The 20,256-nt window shown below is 35.7% G+C and overlaps 1 protein-coding gene across 1 annotated transcript in view; it reads left to right on the top strand.

The window, feature by feature from the left end:
* ENAH (ENAH actin regulator) overlaps positions 1 to 19,130 on the top strand; it is a gene marked incomplete at its 5' end in the record, with an annotated part of 151,982 nt that extends 132,852 nt beyond the window's left edge. Inside the window, 8 exon segments of the mRNA XM_079723941.1 lie at positions 575 to 720; positions 867 to 924; positions 2,192 to 2,240; positions 5,809 to 5,875; positions 8,545 to 8,607; positions 11,824 to 11,902; positions 15,256 to 15,313; positions 16,114 to 19,130. Of these exon segments, the coding sequence (XP_079580067.1) occupies positions 575 to 720; positions 867 to 924; positions 2,192 to 2,240; positions 5,809 to 5,875; positions 8,545 to 8,607; positions 11,824 to 11,902; positions 15,256 to 15,313; positions 16,114 to 16,151 (558 nt within the window). The 3' untranslated portion in view covers positions 16,152 to 19,130.
* Between the last annotated feature and the right edge of the window lie 1,126 nt (positions 19,131 to 20,256).

Here is a 20,256-nt window from a genome sequence, read left to right on the forward strand (position 1 = left end):
TGATTATCAAAATCAGGAAATTCAATTGATACAATACTATAATCTACAAATCTATGCAAGTTTCATCTATTGTCCAATAATGTCTTTTATGGCACTTCTTTTTCTACTCCAAGATCACCTGTTATATTTTGTTGTAATGTCTCTTTACTTTTAATCTGTAACATTTCCTCAATCTCCTCTTTCATGAGATTGACAATTTTGAGGACAACAATATAATTATTTTGTAGATAGTCCTTCAGTTTGGTTTATCTGATATTTTCCTAAGATTTGATTCGAGTTATGCATTTTTGGGGTCAGGTTTTACATTTTTTACTACCAACGTAATATATCCTTTTCAATGTATTACACAAGGGGACATGTGATAGCATTTTATCCCATTATTGGTGATGTTAGCTTTGATAAAACTTCACTGATACATAAAATTACTCCATTGTTCCTTAAAGTTTAAAAAATCATATCTAGGTGTTTTTATTGAAATGAATGCTGATATATCCTTCTGTTTTGAATGTAATATATTAATAAACATAGGATTGTCCCACATAGGAGTTTATTATGTATGTATATTCTCATTAAGATGGAGGATGCCTCTTTCCCAAGTGGAGGGAATACCATTGGTGTGAATTCGGCCTCATCTAAAACAGATACGGGTCGTGGAAATGGACCCCTTCCATTAGGGGGCAGTGGTTTAATGGAAGAAATGAGTGCCCTGCTGGCCAGGAGGTGAGTGAGAAATTATATGGATGTGTCCAGAATAGAGAGGATTTTGTTACTTTTATTCTAAGTATAATTTAACTAGATGCAGTTCTTCCCTTTTGGCATAGTTTTACACTAAGTTTTTTTAAAAAATTGATTTACCTTCTTTCTAGGAGAAGAATTGCTGAAAAGGGATCAACAATAGAAACAGAACAAAAAGAGGACAAAAATGTAAGTTAATAAAAATAGCCTACTACATGGAGACTTCTCTGGCGGTCTAGTGGTTAAGACTTTGCGCTTCTACTGCCGGGCCGCAGGTTCGATCCCTGGTTGGGGAACTAAGATCCCACATGCTGCGTGGTGCAGGCAAAAAATAAATAAGTAAAAATAAAAATAGTCTACTACACCTGAAAATGTGAAATTCAAGTATAGATCATTTAGGAAATTGTGTCAAAGATTAGTTTGAACTTAATTAATTTCAACTAACAGTTGTTTCTTTTTAACTCTTCAGATACTAAAAATGGTATTATTTATAAATTTTTAATGGCATTCTTACTTAGTAAAATGGGTTGAATGTGTGGAGTTGGGGGGAAAGCACTGAAATTCTCACCTTTAGAGTTTAATTCTGTACCCAAGCCTACCATTGAAGGAGTGAATGACCTTTTACTAGGTTTTTTAAATCTCTTAAAGTCTCAGCTTCCTTGCATTTATAAATTTATTTATTTATTTTATTATTTATTTTGGGCTGCGTTGGGTCTTCGTTGCAGCGCGTGGGCTTTCTCTAGTTAGTTGAGGCGAGCGGGGGCTACTCTTCGTTGCGGTGTGCGGGCTTCTCATTGTGGTGGCTTCCCTTGTTGCGGAGCACGGTAGCGCGTGGGCTTCAGTAGTTGTGGCTCGCAGGCTCTAGAACACAGGCTCAGTAGTTGTGGCGCACGGGCTTAGTGCTCCACGGCATGTGGGATCTTCCCCAGCCAGGGCTCGAATCTCTGTCCCCTGCATTAGCAGGCGGATTCTTAACCATTACATCACCTGGGAAGTCCAGTTTCCTTGCATTTAAAATGAAGGAATTAGACTAAATCACGGTTTTCAAATGTTTCCCCTAGGAGCCCTGTGGTTATTAGCTGTGCCCCCCTCTCTAGTTCAGGAGGGCAGACTCTGCTTTATTTGTTTTATATATTAGTGTTTAACAGTATAATTGTTTTCCCTGCTGCATTTGGCCTTCTTTGATGCCATTCAAATCTCTCTCTCATATCTGGCTTGATCACATTGGCGAGCACAGCTCTCAATGAGGACGCATGAGGAAAGGAGCCATGGGGAGCGGCAGGGGGTGGCAGCGGGGTGGAGGTGCTAGGATAAGAAAAAGGTCTAAACTAGTGTAGAAGGGAGAAAAGATTGATGAAGGGAAAAGTGGGAAATGGCAGAACGTATGAAACACCAAATGTCTACAACAGGTTTCTAGAAGATGTGGTATTATTAATATGTATTTCTGTACATTTAGGAAGATTCAGAGCCTGTAAGTTCTAAGGCCTCTTCAACAAGTACACCTGGTAAGTTCGAGATATATTTTAATCTTTATGAACTTTCTGTAAGTATCAACACTCCTCAACTAAAAATTCCCCATTTCCCCATGTTTGGATAAAGTGACTGCTTAGTTACTAAAACGTTCAAGTTCTTTGTTCACACTTGAGAGCACTGACTTTTTCCTCTACCTTTTGTGACCCCAGAAGCAGCTGTTAATTTCTTTCTGATATTGGGAAATCTATTAAAATCCAAAGTTTTTTTCTGATGACTCTTTCTCTGAAAATCATGATTTTTGCATATTCTGTGTATATTATTGTTAATGACTTGAAGTTATTCACTTATACAAGGAAAAATATGTTATCCATATGAAAGGGAAATATTTTTAGTCATTGATTCTTAAAGGTAAGGATTATGTGAGCATGTAGCTAGCATTGAAGTCTATCTCAAAACATTCCCCCGTTGAATCATCATTTTAGCCATTCATTTGCATAATATTGATAAGGAAATAAAGCTTCTAATTTGTAAGGTTGAAAAAATTTGAAACAACAAGGATTTACTGTATAGCACAGGGAACTATACTGTAATAATCTATAATGGAAAGGAATATATCTGTGTGTGTATAGCCGAGTCACTTTGCTGTACACCTGAAACTAACACAATATTATAAATCAACTATATACTTCAATTAAAAAAATACTGTAAAAAATCTCCTTAAAACTTTTGGGAAATGTTCTTGAATTCAGTAAAATTTCTGACATTGAGAAGTCTTGGGCATAGAATATATTACTTAGAATATTAACAAAATACATTTCACTGGAGGTACTTAATGATGACTATATCCATATTTAGAATATGAGATTGTTACAGCGTACATGTCATTTCTTCATATTTGACTAAAGGCTAAGCACTAGACTGTCGATTCATCTCCTTACCTAATTTGAAAGGAAGTGACATAAGTAAATTTGATGAGTTTGATGAATTAATATTTAGAATGAGCCATAAGAATCCATTATAGGGAATTGTCTATAACCACTCCTTCTCATTATTGAATAGTGACTGTTCAGCAGTCTGATTGCTGTATTATAATTAATATTGTGACTGTGAATAAGTTTTCCTCTGAATAGGACTCAAATCAGTTTATGTTATCTTCATTAAAAATTCTCTGGTTTGTGACTTATTTTACCTTTATCTTCTATAAGCCAAAATCAAAATACATGCTGTTATTAAAACCATAGATGTTTTAGAATTCAACTATAATTTGGGGTCACAGAAACTTTTAGAATTTGAAAAGAGCTATGAATCCTCTCCCAGGGAGGGAAAAGTCATATTTTTATACAAAATTGGTCACCATTGCAAAATATTGGTGAATTCCCTGAGGGTTATCTATGGACTCCAGTTAAGAACTCCTTATCTAATATATATCCCCTTATTTAAAATATGAAAACTGAAGCACGGATTTTGCATGTGTTTTTGTGTGTATGTTTGCACATGTGTGCCATGTTTATAAAATTAAGGATTCATTCAGAAGGTCTAGAGGCTTCTTTTTTTTTCACTTGTTTCAGTCAAAAAAAATTTTTTTCCCCTAATTGCCACGTGTCAGACGCTTGACAGGCCAAAAAGAAGCGAAAGATAAAGTCACCCTAAGCACAAGAACTCCATGGTTCAGCTGGGATGATGAGATACACACAAGTGAAAAGTTCATCTTTTACAACCACATGTTGAATATTAAATAATGTGTCAAAGAGGGAGGAGATTGTATAGTTTGGAGTCACCTGGGTCGTCTTTGTAGGAAAAAAATGACATTTTACCCTGCCTTAAAGAGTATTTACCTTAGCTGAAAGTAGAGGAAGGGGTGCTGTTTCAGGAAGTGGGTACGTCATGGGCAAAGATGGGGAGTTGGGAGCTGGAAGAGACTAGGAAATATCAGGTAGACTTGCCTGACTAGGATAGAGGGTTCTTTTGGGGGAGTATTGGGGGAGAAAGTTCGGGAAAGCAAGTTAGAAGTAAAATGTTGAAAGCTTTTTATGAAAAGATCAGGAGTTTAGACTTCATCCTGCAAAGAATTGAGTTGACAATCAACTGAAACTGTTCTAGGAACATTAAAATTGCAGTTGTGAGCAGAGTGACGTAAAAATCAGGGAGGACCAAGATAGGGAAACTGGTGCCAGTAAGGATTTGGTGTGTTTCCAAAGACCCGATGAAGGCAACCTAGCCTCTGTCCTTCCTCCTGAAACCGACCTGGAGCCCCTCAGAGAGAACACGGCCTCACTATCTGCAGAGCCAAACTGAACTGCTCTTCCTCAAAACCAGATGCGCTCTCTGAAGATTAAAGGATAGTTCTGGTTTGGCTGATTAAGAAAGGACATCAGCCAACTGTTAAATGGTAGCAATTGCTGCATCATATCATGTTGGAATTATTTCTTCATCTCTTTGCCTGCCTCTTCTTTAGTGACAGTGTCCTAATGGCTCTTCTCTGCCTGTCCAGTTGTCCTTCAGGATTTCCCTCTTTTCCCCTCCTCTGGCAGATGCCTCTTGGATGTGTTTCTGGTTCTGTCTGTCGTGGACCTCCTCATCTGATTATCTGATGTCCCCTGGCTCACTCTGTGGTCGTCAATGAGAGAGTGTGTTAGCTGTTAGAATACAGATGAAGGAGTAACCATTGATTGATTGACAGGGAGTAAAGCAAGATGAAAGATGACTTTTGTTTCACACCTAGGTGACTGAATGCAACAGAAATCCAGAACAAAAGCAGTGTTTCAGAGTTTGAGTTGAGAGTTTAAGTTTAGTTTTGCATATGTGCAGTTTGAAAAGAGGACAAGCTACCTCAGTAAGAATGTGCATAGGCCAGTTGAGGGGCTACATTGGAACTCAGACCAGTTTTTTTAGCTAAAACTCTGTGCAACTTGTATGTAGACTTGATTCTCATGCAGCCCAGATTCATCCTTCCATGACAAGCTTCCACTCCAGATTTCACGCAGTCATCCAGTGAGGCCAGTGATGGCATCAGCGAGGCAGCCCAGGTTAGAAAAACAGTTCAAAGCACAATCAACTAAAAGCTCAGAGGGAACTTTATTTAACTGGAGTTGTCTGCTAAGTCCCAAGAATTGGATTGGTTGTTTGACAATCAAGGAAGTACAATACAGTTGGATGATTCTGAAATATATTTTGAGTTTGAATTTTTTCTCAAGAGGACTGTTTTGAGTTTAGATTAACTATTGAAGTACATGAACACATTAAAGATTCTTTTTATTCGTTTTACCATTGGCACTAAAAATAGTTTAAAAGAGTATAGTTAATACTGTCCCATTCAAACTATCCTTATTAATTTAAAATAATTTTCACAATTCCATTCTAATTAATTAAAATTATCCTATTCTTAATCTTATTATCCTATCTTTATTAGAGAAACTTCTTACCATCTGGTGTTTAAAATCATTGAATTTTAGATTTAACAATCTAAGTTCTTCCTAGGGAAACTTGTCATTCTTGCTTATTAATTTCGTCTCATTTTGGGGTCTGAAATGGTACAAATTAGAATCCTAACTCTGGGAGTGTATAGGATATTTAATAACTTACATTCTTTTATTTTTAAAGAACCGACAAGAAAACCCTGGGAAAGAGCAAGTACAATGAATGGCAGCAAGTCACCTGTTATTTCCAGGTATCGATTTTTTTCCTAAGTTTTATTTTAGAATTGTACCTGAAAAGAGATCTGCATTTTTATTGTAGAAAAAATTTGAATGGTAGATCTGAAATTGTACAAAGGAGCAACTAAAACATCTATAATCCTACTGCTGTTGGACGACAACTAAGCCCCACTGTATTTTTATTAGTAATTGTCTAAATTCTACCCTATGCTTATTATTGTCACCCAGGTTGTCTGAACTTTTTAAGATAGCTTTATTCCTCCCAATTTTTTTATTTTGAAAAAATTCAGAACTGCAGAAAAGTTGAAAGAATAGTATAGCAAACGTCCGTGTATCCATCACTTAGATTCACCAGTTATTAACATTTTGCCAGCATTGGCTTGAACTCATATCTACACATCCACACTTTATTCTCTCTGAATAGGTGGAAGGCAGTTTGCAAATATGTGCTGCTTCAGCTTGAATACTTTAGCATTTTTATTAAGAAACAGGACATTCTCCTGTATAACCTCAATACCATTATCCCTGTCAATAAACAACATTGAACTTTTGAAAGAAACTTATGTTTTGAACTGAAAGGCAGCTGGAGAGAAAAAGCTACAATGTTTAAGAGAGAGTAAAATAAAACCTAAAATTTTGAATTTATAAAGTAGAAAGATTTATTTTTCAGTTGAAACTTCTGATTATAATCGAGTTAGAAAAGATAATGCTCAGAAACAAGACTGGTTAATTCGTGTTTCTACAAGTGGCTTTGTGTGCATGGTCAAGCAAATTCAGTATTTCTTAGCCAGGCATACTTTACTATCATAACTAACTTTATATCATAGGTCTTTAAACATAGATGAAACTTTTTCTTGGTTTATGAGACAGTTTAAAGGACTCATATTTTTTCCAGAGAAAGGTATGTATCTAGAGACTAAAAAGTTTTTTTGCCTTTTCTTTCTGAGCTGTTTGTCTTATTTTTGCCTCATAAAAAGTAAACTTGAGTCTAATTATAGAAACCTAATAAAGAAAAATGCAAGAATAGATCTTATATTGTCACAAGTCTGTTGTGTGTTAGCTTCAATCTAAGTTTGGATTTGCTTTTTGTGTGGTTCTTTCTGTTGGTGGGAAGATTTGGTGATGACATAGTTATTTAAGCTCCGCAAAGAAACTGGGCCTTTTTTGAATGTATAGAAGCTTTCAGTTTCTAAGTGACTGAAAGATGAATATATTTGATTTTAGGAGAAATTGCCAGAATTGCTTTTGGTGAACATGTTTTTTCAGTAGAGTAGAAAAATTGCACATTTATGTTCTCAGGTACCTAATTGATGTGGCCTTCTAATGCATCTCCAGTAGTTGTTACAGATTTTCTTCAGTAGCACATTACGAAGCCTGGTTTATCAAGTGCATATCAGAACAGAACTGTGATGTGCCATTTGTCCTTTGTCACTACTTTCATCCCTTCCTCATTGATAGGGATTCTGTAGTGAGCTTGGCTAAAGCTAAACTTAAATTCATGGCAAAAGTCCTATCTTAGAAGGGACATGGAAAAGCTTCTCCAGGTGGAATGTATGTGTTCCTTGATGTGGGTGGGTTCATTTAATGAAGGAAAGAATTTTATTTCAGAGATTTTTCAGACTTCTAAAGGAAGTTTAAGTAAGTGCTCTAAACATCACCATTTAAAAAATATTTTGTGAAATATGGGTTCTTATATCTAGTAGTGTATTGTAATGATGTTCTAGCTCTGGTAGATAGTTTTCCTCTCTCTTCCCAAAATAGACGTTCCGCTTATTTCCTGAGCGCTCATATCCGTTTTGATAGATTTGATCCAACCACTGATATGTATGTCTTAAAATTTCACTGCAAGCAGTTTTAAACCATAAAAGATTTTTTAAATATGTTTAAAAGACTAATAACTGTATTGCTTTTCTTCCTAAATTATTTACCCTGTTCCTTCTGAAAGCAAGTATATTGGCCATTTTTTGTTTTTATTTGAGCACACTTTATTCTTGCACAGTACTGAAAGTACCCATTTCTCTTCTGAATATCCATGTCAAAATTATGTTAGTGATAAGATGGATTAATATCCTATAATATACGTGAGATATTGCATTATGCTGTATTTATTAAGTGAAGATGTCAGACAGAATAAAAGCAAGAGTGTTGAAGTTAAAAATACTCTAGATCATGACTGGAACATAACATTGGAAAGTTTGTGAATTCTTCCTGTGGCTTTTATTAAGAGCTTACAGATCTTGTATTCAAGATGGAAAAAGAGTTCTTTATGTGCCTCCTGAGAAGAGTTAATTATGTATACTTCAAGCTGTAGTGATTTTTATTGTGTTTTTTATTTGAGCCTGTAGTTTTATTTATATTCACTCTAATAGAAATGTCTTTGGTTGTGTTCTGATACTTGGTGAATCTTTGTATAGGTAGATTTTACTATGTCTGCAGTCTGTAAAGTAGCCATTGCATAATGATTTTTTAAAATTCTCTATAATTGTCAAGTAAACAGTGTCCTCACATAACTAGACTCAGTCTCCAAATAATTTTTTTTAATTGGAAAAAATTATTTTAAAGTTAATGGACTCCTTTAGTTCTTCTTCTGTTTGCTATAACTAAAAACCTATAAAACAGTAACATAATGAGAATTTTTTAAGTTCTATTGTATACCCCTTTAAATGGTTTTTCCCCTTCATAGACGGGATTCTTCAAGGAAAAATCAGATTGTTTTTGACAACAGGTCCTATGATTCATTACACAGGTATCATCCTGATGTGACTTTGTGATTTGAGACTTTGAAATAATATGTTATAGGGCTGAGCTTTTTCTACATGGATTGGTCATCACCACAGGGAGAGATGTAGGCAGATCAAGCCTTTCATATTTAGCTGTATTTAGAACACTTTTTTAAAAAATTCTGAGCGATTTGAATGAGAAAAATAAATAGATTAATAGTATTCATTTCCCCGCCATCAGTTTATATTTGGATTATGATACATATAAATGATAAACATATCAGAAATACTAATATAAATTATAAACATATCAGAAATACTAGCGTGGGAATCTAAGGCCTCATATATCTAGAGTGTTTGTGGCTATTGCATTTTATTTTAAAGGCCGTTCTCTTTATAAGACAAGGCTTTAAAAAGTTGAATAGAAGATCCTGTACTGTTTGTCACTGGAACACAGGACAGTATTATAGCCACAATTGTGAATAATTTATTATTTGAGGAAAATCTCTATTTCCTACATAACTTTGCAGTATATTGAGTATCTTTAACAACCTAACATCCTTGAGATTATTTCTTTTCTAGGATGAGTCTTATTATACCATTTTTTAATTAAGAAAACTTAGTATATGAGCCATGTATTTCTTTCTTAATTAAAAAAATTGACAATTTCTTAAAATCCTCAAGTGCTTAAGCCATATTTAGAATTAATTTGGCAGAATAGAGACTTAAACAGTTGTAGTACAGTTATTTTATAGGCAGGTATCTAGAGGTAACACTCTCATTATAAAGTAATAAAAACCTCTGAGAATCCCCCTTTTTTGTTATCAGTTATGGTAAAAACCCTTATGTTAGAAATAACTGAGACATACCCGTGTTATTATATACATCTAGTTTTAAAAATACACATCAAGTCTACTAGGAGCATGAATTAAATAGTATATGGAGGGGGTGTCTATGGCAGTGAGTAAGGAGTTCTGTAATCAGACTCTGTGTGGCCAAATTGTTATTAGCTACAATTATTTTCATGCCGTAGATGATTAAAATATTTGGTAAGTTCGTTTTGTCAGCCAGTTAAATCTGCATAAAGTGTTCATAATACAATAGTGAAACAGTTTCTCCTGCTTTTTTTGAGATGGTTTAATTGTTTTGACCAAAAGACTTATTTAGAAAATTTGCTAGCACATAGAAAAGTAGCATTTAACAACGAGATTTTCTGTTGTAAATCTTCTCAGTTACCTTGCTGCTTTCATACGTAGTGCCCCCTGGGATAATGTTGATAAGCCTTTTTTGAGAAGTGGTGATTACGTCTTTCCTTCAGTATGAAAAGTTCCCCCCTTTAGTTAATTATCACGGTGGTGGTGGTGGTGGTGGTGGTGGTGGTGGTGGTGGAGGTGGAGGTGGTGGAGGTGGTGGAGGTGGAGGTGGATTGCATGTTAGCATGAGTTAAAGTTTTTAAAAATTGCATGTTTCCACAATTTTCTGTCATATAACAATAATTTTTTGCATTGTTTATTAAATATGGATATATTCATAACATACTGCCTGGTTAAGTAGCAGACCATAGTTATTCACATGAATTTCAAGGATAGTCTGTAACATCTTACAAAAAACCTGACGGAAAAACTCGAACGAACTCTTTGGCCAGCCCAGTATAAGTTTAGGAGAAAACAGTTAGCTAGTTTGTACCAGTTAAATGTGAAATGTAAAAGAAAAGCAGAATAAATAATAATGTACTTCTGGAGAGCAGGAATGGACACTATGGGCGAATGAAATGCACAGTATGTCAACCTTTATGAATATTTACTATATAGACCAGACTCTCCAGAGCACTGTGACTTGCACACTGTGGGTCTCAATACGTCTTAGTTGACTATAGAATTAAGTAGTCTCAGCAAAGTGAAAAAGGTGTATTGTCTCAAGAGGGAAGGAAGTATGTCATATAAATCTTCTTATCCAACCCAGGGCCTAGCTCAGTGCCTCTTGAATGAGGTTTTCTGAAAGTTATTATTTTTCTTGTTCATATAAACATAGCAGCAGATATGTAGTAAAATTGGTTGTCTTCCTTCACAACAATCTTTTCAGTTGTCATATGATTGATGTTAAAGCAGATTAACTCAATATTTCATCTTCACAAACAGTGCCTATGGGTTTGAAGTATAAATATGCCTTATAACAATTATAAGTTTGAAACAGTTATTATACCTATTGAATCTTGGTTCAAATTTCTAACATTGGTACTCTGCAAAGTTGGAAATATATGACCTGACTAATGGTTTTCATTTGCATTGATTTGTGACCCTTAAAGAGTGGCCACTTAGTATATACTAAACCTGAAAATAAAGGACCATCTAATTAAAATTCTAGATTTTCCACTTAGTATTTTCTCTCATTGCCAGAATTGGAGAGGGAGCCATGACTGACTGACTTGATAAAAATATACCTAATACTTAAGACTTATTTCTTCATGTAAAATTTTTAACAGAAGCTAAACTTTTGAAAGTGCAATAGTAATTGACCATCTGTTTCTTTGTGGCATTCCGCTCCCTTTTCCTTTTAGAAAAATAAAATAAGTTTATGGAAGTAGTTAGATGACAATTCAGATGACATCTTCTTAAAAACTTCATTGGGAAATAGCCACATAGCCAATTGGATATGAATATACCTTTAATTTAATAATCATTTTTCCAATATCCTTATTTGTTTTGATGCTTACAACGGAATAAAACACATACAAAGAAATCACACTCATTAAATATTTTTCCCCCTGCATAGAATTTGTAAATTGATTTATATAGAGTGAAATATTCAAGTCTTTATAATTTCCTGTTCATTGGTTTGCCAGATATTTAGTAGATAATGTACAGTTTCAAAAGGAGAAAACATGATGGTTTTACTTGGGCTGGGGTGCTGCAGCTGGCCTCCCATCTGTCCTGATCACCATGCCACACGTCACCCAGTTACCCTCCTCATGCCCAAAGTGTGTTGTCCTCTACTGGAGAAGTCTCGTCATCTTATCACCTTTTTCTGATTTCTTTACAAATAACTGATAATACTGAGAAAAGTGAGAAATACTTTCATATGTTCTTATCAGTTCTGCAACTATTAGGACAATTAACTTTTTAACTCATGTTTTAAGAAATGTACTTTAATCTGGTGTTGGGTTGGTTAAGTTTGCAATGACTAATGAACTCATTAAATATCCTAAGCGTTATTTACCTGTCCTGAAAATGTCATTTGTACAGACCAAAATCTGCGCCCTCGTCACAGCCCAGTGCCAACGGAGTCCAGACGGAGGGACTGGATTATGACAGGCTGAAGCAGGTGGGCGACCAGTGGCAGCTTCCCTTTATTTGTTCTTGTTCTTTTTAAAAAATATCCCATGTGCATATATTTGACAGGTTGCAAATGTGTTTGAAAAGAATGTAGAGTTAGATATTTTTTTACTCAAGTTAAACAGTGGCATTTAGTACTCTGTTATTTTTTTCAAATCCTCATGTTTTGGTTCATAAGTTTGCATAAAGTGCCAGCAGTGGTGGAAGGTAGGGGCAGTGGTGGAAGGTAGGGGCAGTGGTTTAATGGTATATTATAAACTTTAAATATAAGTGAATGGTGTACAATTGCTTCAAAAAAAAATGGGCTTGCACTTTTCACTTATCATGAGCCAAAATGGACCCACCAAGTCTGGGTTTGGCAAGAATGTGAGGAAAGTGAGCACTCTCACCTCACATACTTCTGCTTTCTAGGAAGCAGTTTGGGAAAACAAACCAAAAGCCTTAAAAATAAATGATTTACCTTTGAACCCGGCAACTTCACTTTGAAGAATTTATGCTAAGAAAATAGAAGTATGTAACTATATAGTATGGAGGAGGACTCTGCAGCTATTAAGGAACCATAACTGAGAATATTGAACAATGAATTGTGAACACTTGCCCACATTAGGTGAAACAGACAGGTAACCGAACAGTATGAACAGTTATGTCGATTTTATAAGAAAAAGATACTGTTCATATTTTGGATACATATGCATTATATTTAATACCTGTATACACAGAAAAAAAATGGAAGGAGTAATAGGTGATTTTGGAACCTTGAACTATCTTATTTCTAGAAGAGGTAAATAATTTTTTTTAATGGTGGTGTTTAAAAGATTTGAAATGGAAGGCAGGACATCTTAGTAAAAAAAAACTATCAGTTTTGCAGACCTGAGTACAGATGTGCCTGTAGTGAAAAATTTAATCTTTGTCTTCTTACCCTGCACTTCAGGGTAGCCTCTGAAGATAACAGTTGTACAGATCACTGTAGCAGGCATTTATTGACTGTCTGGCAGACTTCAGTGCTATGCATTTGCTAGGTTATTAGCGTGACATTGTCTCCTAATCTTCATAGTAGTCAGATAACATAGTGTTTGTACTCAAGTTGTGCACATCTGAGGTTCAGAGAAGTTAAATTTACTCAGTCCCACAGTCAGGATCAGAACCCAGTCTAAAGACACAGACCTACTAGAGAATGGACTTGAGGATATGGGGAGGGGGAAGGGTAAGCTGTGACAAAGTAAGAGAGTGGCATGGACATACACTACCAAACCTAAAATAGATAACTAGCGGGAAGCAGCCGCATAGCACAGGGAGATCAGCTTGATGGTTTGTGACCACTTAGAGGGGTGGGATAGGGAGGGTGGGAGGGAGGGAGATGCAAGAGGGAAGAGATATAGGAACATATGTATATGTAAAGCTGATTCACTTTGTTATAAAGCAGAAACTAACACACTTAAATTATTTAAAAAAAAAAAAAACCCAGTCTTTCTTCGGAGTCCGCTTTCCCCATTCTATCACTCATTTTTTAAAATGCCAACAAAGTTTGAGTGGGGCTTTAAAAGGGACCAATAATGTTGCAATAATGAGTTCAAAGTAAAAGTTAAATAGGAATTAAAGAGACAAATACTAACAATTTCAGATCAACCTTATTTTTATACTGCAAAGCTGTTTGAACAGTTCAGTTGAGTTATGTAATTTGAAAAGCATGTGGTCATTGATAATCAAGCCCTTGTTTCCTGTGTGTTAAACATGGCTTTCTTTTCTTGAAAAGCATTTTAAAATGGAACACTTGCACACATTTAAAATATGGTAAGTTCTTGGCAATCTGAAGTAGGGGACTAGAAGAGAGGATAGATTTGACTTTAGGACTGATTTTAAGTTAATTTGAAAAAGGATATCTGCTAGTCCATATAATAACTTCTGTGCCTCAGTTTCCTCATTGGAAAATGAAGGAATTAAACTAATTGATAGTTTTCAACCTTATTTTAAGCATGAAAAGCTTTTTTTAAAAATGAACCTTAAACGCAGAGCAATTTAATGTTAACCTGAGGTGTGTGCAGTATTAAAGAAAGTCAAATAACTTGAAATTAATCCTTCCAAAGGATAGCTATTTTTCACCCATTAAAATTGTGTCAACTTGGGCTTCCCTGGTGGCGCAGTGGTTGAGAGTCTGCCTGCTGATGCAGGGGACACGGGTTCGAGCCCCGGTCCAGGAAGATCCCACATGCCGCGGAGCAGCTGGGCCCGTGAACCATGGCCGCTGAGCCTGCGCATTCGGAGCCTGTGCTCCGCAACGGGAGAGGTCACAGCGGTGAGAGGCCCGCGTACCACCAAAAAAAAAAAAAAAAAATTGTGTCACCTTATTAGCCCTTTTAGCTTTCATATTACACAGTCTTCAGTTTTTAACTAGGAGGTATCCATTATTTCAAATTGAACTTTATAAAAAGAGATTTTGCAAAATATGTAAAGATGGATTGGTTTTCATAGAGGAAGGAGGGTCCAGAACATCACTATTAACTAGACATGTAACAAGGGCCACATAGTACTTTAAATTTTTAGTAGCCGCCTTAAATACAGAGAAACAGGTGGTATTCACTTTAATATATTTTATTTAACCTAATATAGCCAAAATAATATTTCAATATATAATCAGTATTTTTAAATTACTAATGAGTTATTGTACATTACTTGCTTCATACTAAATCTTTGAAATCTGGTGTCTGTTTTACATTTACAATGCATCTCGCTTCAGACTAGCCACGTTTCAAGTGCTCAGTAGCTATATGTGGCTGGTCCCTGCCTTCTTGGACTGTGCACATCCAGCGGAGTCCAATCCTCTTCCTTCCCCACCTATTAGGGCAGCCCCTGAGGGCCCTCCAGGGGAATCCTAGATTCCTTGAAACTTAGTTTGGCAGCTCTGGTGATTCCTAAGGAGTCCCCATACTTCAGACCAGATGACAGATTTGCCAAGTGCTGATTGTCCAGTTCACGTGTCTTCTTCCTTGAAACTTCTTTATGTATTACCTCTTAGACAGCTCCCAGAAGAACTAGATTAAAAGCAGAACCATTACGTTCTCTAGAAATTATCTGAATCATACCTTTCACTGGATGACCAAGTAATTATTTTAGTTTTAGAAAACATTCTGCTGCACATTTTGCTAAGCTAGAATAAGCAAAGATTGGGAAGCAAAGACTCTTAAAACAAAATTTACCAAGGTTAATCTTCTAAGACATAAATTGTGACTCTGGAAACAAAAAGGATATGTAATATTTCATACATTCTTAAAATTTTATGTGAGCAAGAATCTTTTTAACAGGTTTTTTTTCTGTATTTCTGATGTTTTTCTCTTAATATTTTAGGACATTTTAGATGAAATGAGAAAAGAATTAACTAAGCTAAAAGAAGAGCTCATTGATGGTGAGTGTCTAAACAAATTTGCTACCCTTATAGAGTAATGATCAAGAATAGCCATTTTAGGGCTTCCCTGGTGGCGCAGTGGTTGAGAGTCCGCCTGCCAATGCAGGGGACACGGGTTCGTGCCCCGGTCCGGGAAGATCCCACATGCCGCAGAGCGGCTGGGTCCGTGAGCCATGGCCGCTGAGCCTGCGCGTCCGGAGCCTGTGCTCCGCAATGGGAGAGGCCACAACAGTGAGAGGCCCGCGTACCGCAAAAAAAAAAAAAGAAAGAAAGAAAGAATAGCCATTTTAAAGAAAATGCAAATAAAGAAGTACACAGTTTATTACTTGAGGGCATAAAACAATTACTTTTCCATATTATCCTGCCCTTTACTTGGTTTAGGATGTCAGGGAGGAGCTCTGTCTCCTTCGTATAATGGAAATTATTTTTGAAAATAGGGGTAAGCAAGGTTCCTAAGTTTCCGGTGTTGAGGAGTATTAGATGGAAAACTAGGTGAACAAGTCTTTCTCTAGGTTACTTCTATTCATCCATCCCATCCCACTGACCTCTTGTTTTAAGCCCCAAAAATCGGTGTTTTCATTTCGTGTACAAAATGGAGAGAATATATAAATATATAGAAATTAGTGTGGTCTTCATAAAAATAAGAAAACAAAGATTTCTGCAATGAAAGATGCAAGATCAGTGTTTCTTTTATTACTGTGAGTTTGAATACAGTCGTTAAGATTTCTTAAGAATGAATCACCCATTTATTTTACCGTATCGTTATATTTACTTTTAATATTTTTCCTTTTCCTACCCAGCAATCAGGCAGGAACTGAGCAAGTCAAATACTGCATAGAGAATCAAACTAAGGAGAGATAGGACTTTAATCTGGAGAAAGGAAAAGAAAAAAAAAAACCTACAAAGAACAGCTGTGTTAACAACAACAAAACCCTTACATCTTGTGAGCTGTAAGAAGAAAATGGAGACAAACAGTCGGAAGGAGGGAAAACCAACATACTTTGAAAGCCTTCAGACATTACTACTCTGGCGATAAGCTGTTTCCCTCAGTTTTCTGCTTTTCTCTGACCGCTACAACGGGATGGAGGAGAGTCATATAGGAGTTCCTGTATCAGTTATGCAGAAAATACTGAATCCGTCAGGCAAGATCACCATGCATTGAAATACTTTCATGTCAAGAGAAAATCGCACGTTTTCCACAATCCATTGCTAAAATAAAGAGGAGAAAGGCTTGAGAAATTTTTTTCAGAGAATGGTGATGAGGAATTTAGCAAGTTATGCTATTGTATTGTAAATGTTTCTCTCAGGTTTGTCTTCCTATCATATTTGATATTCCATGAATAATTGAGCTCAGCCCTATGTAGGTTAAGATCATAAAATGTGGAACAAATGGAATTGTATGTGCTTTCAAAGGGTGATATTTATAAGAAAGTGTCCTAAAAATGATTTGTTCGGAGTGAGGAATTTTAGAATGATAGGAAGTTTCTCGAGTTTAGCCTTCATGCAATTTTGTAGATTCAAACATAAAATTTGTCCAGAATTTAAAGATTTAGATGCCTTCCTAAATTGTTACAATGCTTTACCAAATCTGTGACTCCTACATAACACAAACCAGTGGTCAAATGTAAAACAGTATATTGTAGATTCACTGTAGGTTTTCAACCTTTTTTAGATTTATGCACGTGGACATTTTTATAATGTAATTACAACCACCACAAAATTAGCTTTTTAAATTGCAGACAGTAATGCATGTCAAACTAATATGTAGTGGCCTTTTCAAGGCCTAGTCCCAGGGAAAACATTTTGTAGAGTATAGGGGAGCGGGAGGAAGGGAAGGAATAATTTTTTATTTAAAGTTAACTTCTGCACTATCTTTGTTCTCAGTTACCTGCATGAATAATAATGAGGAATATTTTGTGACTTTAATTGGTAAATATGTTAACAGCACCAAGTACTTGATCTTTTACATCATGTCTTCAGCTATTTGTATTTTAACTTGAGTAAGTTCAGTGGTCTGAAACATGATTCTGAGCTTCACATGAATTACATCTTAGTGTGGAACTCAAAAGTTCCGTCCCTGAATTTGGCAGTTGTTATTACCTAGGCGCCCTGCAGTTATACAGGTATTCAGGTACACATTCCTGACTACAAAGCTGCTTTTGAACCTTGTTATGTTGAAATACTAGAAAAGTAACAATGATGGCAGCAATTAAGGTCACAGAAATCATTAGATAAAGGGAAAACAACGAGGGGGGGGTCCTGCATAATTTTCTTTTAATAAATAAAGTGAGACTTAGGTGGTGGGAAGAAGGAACTAGATACTCTACTTACCACCATGTGTGTGCGTGCGTGCGTGTTTGTGTGGGCACTCACGTGTGTGTATGTTATCCACTCCCTTTTCTTTGAAACTTCTAAGATTAAAATAGAGGAGAAATCCTGTATGTTGCAATGATAGAATTTTTTGAAATTTTAGGAAATCACAATTCTCCAGGCTCTCCATCTTGATGTATGCTTGAGTTATTATGTGCCATATTTGCTTTGAAACCTTTGATTATCAGTAGTTTTACTAAAATTTTGAAGAAATAATCCACTTTCATCTGCTTTCTAGATTTTCTTAATCTAAGTTCATAAGACAGAACTTGTTGATAGCATAGTTTTCTAAGCCCTGCAAGTTTGCAGTCATTACCACTTCAAAGAGGTTTGAATGAGGGAATTTTTTTCCCTTGTTAAAATAGTTCCTGTTTCTGTAGAAACTTCATTTTTAGATCTGTGATGGATGAGCTATCATAATTCAAGTATACAGTTCTTTTTTTCTATCAACTCTTCATTGTCATCCAATAGTGAAGACATTAAAGATGCAGCAAGCTTATGAAGTACTACTTTCTAAAAGAAATAGGAGGCATTTTCATCTTTATTATTGTACTTTTGGTTATGCAAACACTATGATGATACCAATGTGTATGTCCCCCATAAATCTGGTCAGAAATCACTTTTGATTTTGTTGACTAAGTTAAACAGTCTGTAGTAGGATAGAGTACTGGGTACAAGTGGTCCAAAGTAAAATAAAAGACTACGGTAAAAATGCTAGATCTTAAAAAAGAAACCGGTTTATGCACTAAACGTTTTGTGCCTTGGTCTAATATTAACATGAGGTCTGTGTAAAATGACAAAAAGAACCAGTGTTGAATCACGTTTTATTTCCTGTCGTTCTGCATTATCCCAGATTGCTAAATGTGTTCTTTCCAAGAAGTTTGATTGAATTACTGTATACGTTTGCTGTCCTATGTGACAGTTTTGTCATTGTTAGAGATTTCAGTAATTAAAATGGGCAACAGAAGCTTAGGTTGTTTTCCTTATCAAAACTATGTTCCTTGGAGCCACAATATTATGATGGTTTTCGTGCTCTTGTACACTGGATGTCTTAAGCTGAACGCAGTTTAGGGGATCCTGTCTAATTACAGGAAGGTACTTCTTTCCTTCAACACTGTGATCTGACCTGTGACAAATCTGTACTATACACTATGTAAATGGCTAACAAGTCAACTGCAAACCAACTGAATGTACAAATCTTAGTGCTGGTGCTGAAATCTCTTCAGAATAGTCATCATGATCTCAAAGTTTGTTTCAAAATTTGCAAGCATCAAGTGTCAATCGAAACTGAAGATGAAACACTAATGAATGTTGAATTCTCATGCTTTAGGTGTACTTCCATATTAGAGTTTTTGGTTCTCTGCTATTTTTACCGTACTGTTTCATTTAAATTTCCTACATGCTAACTTCGTTTGTGCGATTGAAATAAAATTGCAGTATATACGTGTTGCTTGTTCGTGACACTTAGATAATCTTCTGACATAATCTTTTGGTTCTAAAATAAGTTGTATTGAATGTAAAAAACACTCTTTCAAGTCCATGACTTCACTACTTAAAGTTTACATACCAACACTACAAAGATTTCATAAGTCATAAATACTAAGTAATGTATACAAAGGGAATATGTGATCATGTATCTATCTACTTTTTGCTTGAAATAGCTGTTGGGTGTTCCCTGTGTGTTCTTATTTTCTCTCGGCCCAGCTTGGTACAGTGTCTTACAGTCAAGAAAGTGATAAATGTTTAAGTTTACTCCATTTTGTTCTACAGCATAGATACATTAAACTCATTTATGCAGTTAAAATTTTCCTTTATATAGTTTGCAGTGTAAAGGATATTGTAAGGGCCTTACCAAGTACTGAGTTTTAAATATAGTGAAATCTGTATCTATAGTGTTTGTTTATACAGTAGTGTTTGTTTATATAGTGTTTGTTTATATGTAGTTCTTAAAACCCACATATAAGCAGCAGTATGTTTTATCTGACTCTTACGAAGTACTGATTTTGAGTTCGCTTTAAAATTCTAATGTCTTCATTAGAAATACAACAGTCTGTCTTCTTTCTCCTACCGGACCCCAACTTTTCCCTCCCTCATGCTCTCCGCTTCTCGTGGACCCCATGTTCCTGCCACTCACTGACGTTTGCAGTCATTACCCAGTCCACAGGTATAAACATATTAACTGATTTTTTTCTCTCTGTCCCGTCTCGGGGTTCTGGCTTCCCTTCGTGTATAAATCAGAATGTTTGTCTACAAACTAAGAGTCACTTCCCATTCAAAAATGAATGAAGTAACAGGTGGTAACCTTTAAAATTTGCCTAGATACAACTTTGTCTCCTAAATTTGTATATACTTCCAGTGCCCTTGTGAAGAATTGGCCTTTAAGTTCTAAGTAGTGTTAACCTTTGAAGCACAGTTTACAAAGGTATGCTACAGGATCTCTGTGATTCCTTTCTGTAGGCATCCTAACTTTATATATAACCCTATTACCCTTTCAGTTCTATCGATTAAGCATAAGAATGACATCATATAAAGCATACTGTGTGAAAGAACTCTCTAGGAGCTCTTAATTCCTT

The sequence above is a fragment of the Hyperoodon ampullatus genome (genome assembly GCF_949752795.1).
Source record: "Hyperoodon ampullatus genome assembly, chromosome: 2".
Classification (NCBI taxonomy): Eukaryota; Metazoa; Chordata; class Mammalia; order Artiodactyla; family Ziphiidae; genus Hyperoodon; species Hyperoodon ampullatus.